We start from the raw sequence: 3,872 nt of genomic DNA, 5'->3' as shown, positions 1-3,872 counted from the left end.
AGGTAAACTGAAACCAGCTCTGATTCTCTGTCCTCACCCTGAGTATGGGAAGAGTGTGTACCAGCTGGTGACGATGAAACAGGCTGACCTAGAGGGCAGGGACTTAGTGCTGTTGGCGGGAGCAGGGGCCAAATGCCCACTGGTGGGGTTCCTAGTGATCTGATGGGAGATTCCCCACAGCATCTGGCCCCTCTGCCTCTCCATTTGATGAAGGCTGAGCCTGCCAATCTGTCAGGCTGATCCCAACTCAGGGCCTTTGCACATGCTGCTGCTTCAGCTTGGATCCCTCTTCTCCCTGGTCCATACTGGCTGCCTCTTTATCATCACTCAGGTCTAATCTTTAATGTTACTTCCTCAAAGAAGTCTTCCCTGGTGACTCCAGCTGTCTCAGCATCCCTGTTCTCAGCTCCAAACTTTCTTTATCCCAGTTGGCCTACAGTTCTCTTTATGGCATCTACCTTGTTTGTGTGTGTGCGTGGGTTTGGTGTCTTTGAATTGTGTTGGTGAAGAATACTGAAAAAAACCATGGACTTCCAGAAGAACAAACACATCTGTGCTGGAAGAAGTGCAGCCAGAATGCTCCTTGGAAGTAAGAACGGCCTGATTTTGTCTCACCTACCTTGGTCATGTGATCAGAAGAGACCATTTCCTAGAGAAGGGTATCATGCTTGGTAAAGTAGGGGGTCAGCAAAAAAGGGGAAGACCCTCAACGAAATAGATTGACACAGTGGCTACAACCATGGGCTCAAACATAACAAGGATTGTGAGGACGGTGCAGGTGTGGGCAGTGTTCCATTCTGTTGTACACGGGGTTGCCACGAGTTGGAGCCGACTGGATGGCATCTAACAACAGCAACAACAACCCCTATCTGAAAGCATACTATTCATGTATTGGTTTATACGAATATTATCTATCATCCTTTACAATGAACGTTGACTCTATGGGGGCAAGACCTTTGCCAGAGTTTCTGCAGAGCCTACTACGCCCGTCCAGGCACATCATGGGTGCTCAATAAATGTTGGTAGAGAGAATGTACAAGGTGTTGTGCGGATCCCATGAGGTTATTATGTAAAGCGTTTGGCACCGGGCTTGGTACATCACAAGCACTCCATACATGACAATTATTATTGATTATCCCATTGCACCGAGTCTCTGTGTACCTGCCCACCTCTCACATTCACTTGTAAGCCTCTCAAGGTCAGGGACAAGGTCTGACTGATCTTTGCTTCCCCAGACACCTTGTAAACAAGAGGTGATCCGTCAATGTTTTTGATTGAGGAGAACAACAAATTGTGTCTTCCAACTGGTGCAGCCAAAGACCAAGAAAACCATCCTCGTTCTAAAAAAAATTAAACCTTTTTATTAGTATATTTATTTTATATATAAAAGAAATACAAAAAAAGGAAACACAAAGAAAATGCTTTTATGGCAAATCGGGTTTGTCGGTGCCTTCGGCTTGGGCTCCGGGCTCGGGCCCACTGGGTGTCAACAAAGTCCGCCGGTTGTAATGGGCCTTGATGATCCCCGTGTTGTTCTCGTTCAGTATCTGCTTCTGCCTTTGCCTGTTGAGGGACTGCACGAGTCCCAGGACAACTGCGGCCAACGAGTACTGCCCGGGCAGTCTCCTCGGGGGCAGGATGAATGGGTTGGGTTGGACTCTTCCCAGGAGAAAGTACGTTTTGATTTTGCCTTCCTGTTCACTGATGCCCTTCACGTAGATCTCCCCTCGGTAGTCAAAGGCAAAGCCTTGGTCTTTCAGGATGAGATAGGTCTCCTCTGGGACTTGGATCCTGCCGCTGACTCCTGTGCTGTCCATTCGGCTGGCCAGGTTCACAGTTTTGCCCCAAATGTCATACTGGGGTTTCTTAGCGCCGATAACACCAGCTACCACTGAGCCATGGCTGATGCCTGTGAGTGAACCAAAGGAGCAGGAGGTGAGAGAGAGACGAGGGACATCATTAGACTGGCCGGGCCCTCACCTGACCGTGGTCCCTGAGTGTGTGGTCTGCAGATACAGGTTTAAGCCCTGCCCCAGTCACTTATTGGAGGTGGGAGCTGCGTAAGTTACTTAACCTATTGGGACCTTGCTTTGCCATCAACAAGGAGCTCTGGTGGTGTAGCAGTTAAGGCTAATCTGGCTGCTAACCAAAACGATTAGTGGTTTGAACCCACCAGCTTCTCCACGGAAGAAAGACGAGGCAGTCTGCTTTCATAAAGATTTACAGCCTTGGAAACCCAATGGAGGTATCTATGAGTCAGAATCGACTCGATGGCAGTGACTTTGGTTTTGGTTTCCCACCAACAGAGTGGAAATAATAAAAGGAGGATTAAATGAGACAATACAAGCAGGTGGCAGGTCACCTGACAGTCATGAGTGCTCACTGAGACGTAATTACTATTCTGGCATGGACACTGGCTTCTCTAGGCCCATGGATGGAGCATGGAGCGGGGGCCCTGGGATGGTCTCCTGTCTCTGCCGTCCATGCTCAGAGAGCCTGGGCAGACCGTGTCCTTCTCTGGTCTGGCTCAGGTCCTCAGCATCATTTCCTCTGGTTCATGGCAGCAGCCTTCTGCCAGGCCTCCCTGTCTCCACCTTGTCCTCCTGTAGCCCATGTTCCATAGTGATGTTTCTGAAATGCACATCTGGTCAACCCACTTACACATCCTCCTGGCCCCTCTGGCCTCTAGGATAAAGCCCTAAGCCAGTTGCCATCGAGTTGACTCTGACTCCTGGTGACCCCGTGTGTCAGAGTAGAATTGCTCCATAGGGTTTTCAAAGGCTGTGGCCTGTCAGGAGCAGATCCCTAAGACCCTCTACCATGGTGCCTCTGTGTGGGTTCAAACAGCCATGCTTCTGGTTTGTAGTCAAGTGTTTAACTGTGCCCCCCAGAGGCTCCTAGAATAAAACCAAAAAGCCCACTGCATTGAGTGGGTTCGGACTCGGAATAAAGCCCTTCAGCATCTCAGGCTTTCCCAGATCTGCACTGCCTAATCTGTCAGTCTCGTTCACAGCCCTCTCCTCGGCCCCTCACTGTATTCACACTGAACTGCTAGGCTCCCCCTAACTTGATGGCCATTTCCCATCTTTGTGCCGCTGTCCCTGCTTCTCTCGGGACCATCATTTCCTCCTGTTCCCATAGTTTGTTTGGCAAATGCTTTTGCAACAGCTTCAAGCTCTCCTCTTCTCTTCTTGGAATGAGAGCACATCATAAACAGGTTAGTGGGCATGCATGTCTCCCTCCAACTGACTTAGAGTCTCTTCATTCTACTTTCCTACCTTCCACAAACGCTGACTAGGCACCTGCTGTGTGCTCGGTGTTGTTCTAGGCACTGCAGATATGGTGGGAAAGGAAACAGTCCTGGCTCTCATGGAGCTTACATTCTACTGCAGAGAGATAGGAAATAATTAAACAATTAGGTGTACTATGACACTGACGATGATAAAAGTTATAAAGAAAGAATCAGAGTGATTCTTAGGAAGTGGGAGGACACTGAATTGTGCCCATAAGAAATAGATGGCAGATAATAATACCAACCAACATGTCCACAATACTGCATTGCCATTAACACCAAACACCAGGCTACAGATAAACACATAAACACCTGAAATGATCAGACGGGGGTCAGTGAACAGAACTATACTCTAGACCAAGGATAGATTCAGCTGAGGCTAATCCTGTACAGACACCTGTGATACAAAATACCTGCATTCCTTACAGAAACAACAGAAGACAGACACAGAGCAATCCCTCACAGACAACCAGACACTGTGGGAGAGAGATCCAATAGATCTACCATCTCAGGACCATAGTACTGGGGGACACCAGACTTACTTGGGACAACAAAATACATAAAAGCCTTGCTCCACATC

General features: G+C 48.6%; 1 protein-coding gene across 1 annotated transcript in view; it reads right to left on the bottom strand.

Moving 5' to 3' along the window:
* Window positions 1-1,424: 1,424 nt before the first annotated feature.
* The window catches only part of ADCY8 (adenylate cyclase 8), a 241,109-nt gene continuing 238,661 nt past the window's right edge, over window positions 1,425-3,872 (bottom strand). The window contains exon 18 of the mRNA XM_007940545.2: window positions 1,425-1,909. Within this exon, the coding sequence (XP_007938736.1) occupies window positions 1,425-1,909 (485 nt within the window). The remainder of the gene's footprint in view (window positions 1,910-3,872) is intronic.

Source organism: Orycteropus afer, unplaced genomic scaffold, assembly GCF_000298275.1.
Source record: "Orycteropus afer afer isolate SDZICR_OR568_19922 unplaced genomic scaffold, OryAfe1.0 scaffold00069, whole genome shotgun sequence".
In the NCBI taxonomy this organism is placed as follows: domain Eukaryota; kingdom Metazoa; phylum Chordata; class Mammalia; order Tubulidentata; family Orycteropodidae; genus Orycteropus; species Orycteropus afer.
Note: the sequence above shows the minus strand (reverse complement) of the source record. Positions and strands in the feature narration are given on the sequence as shown.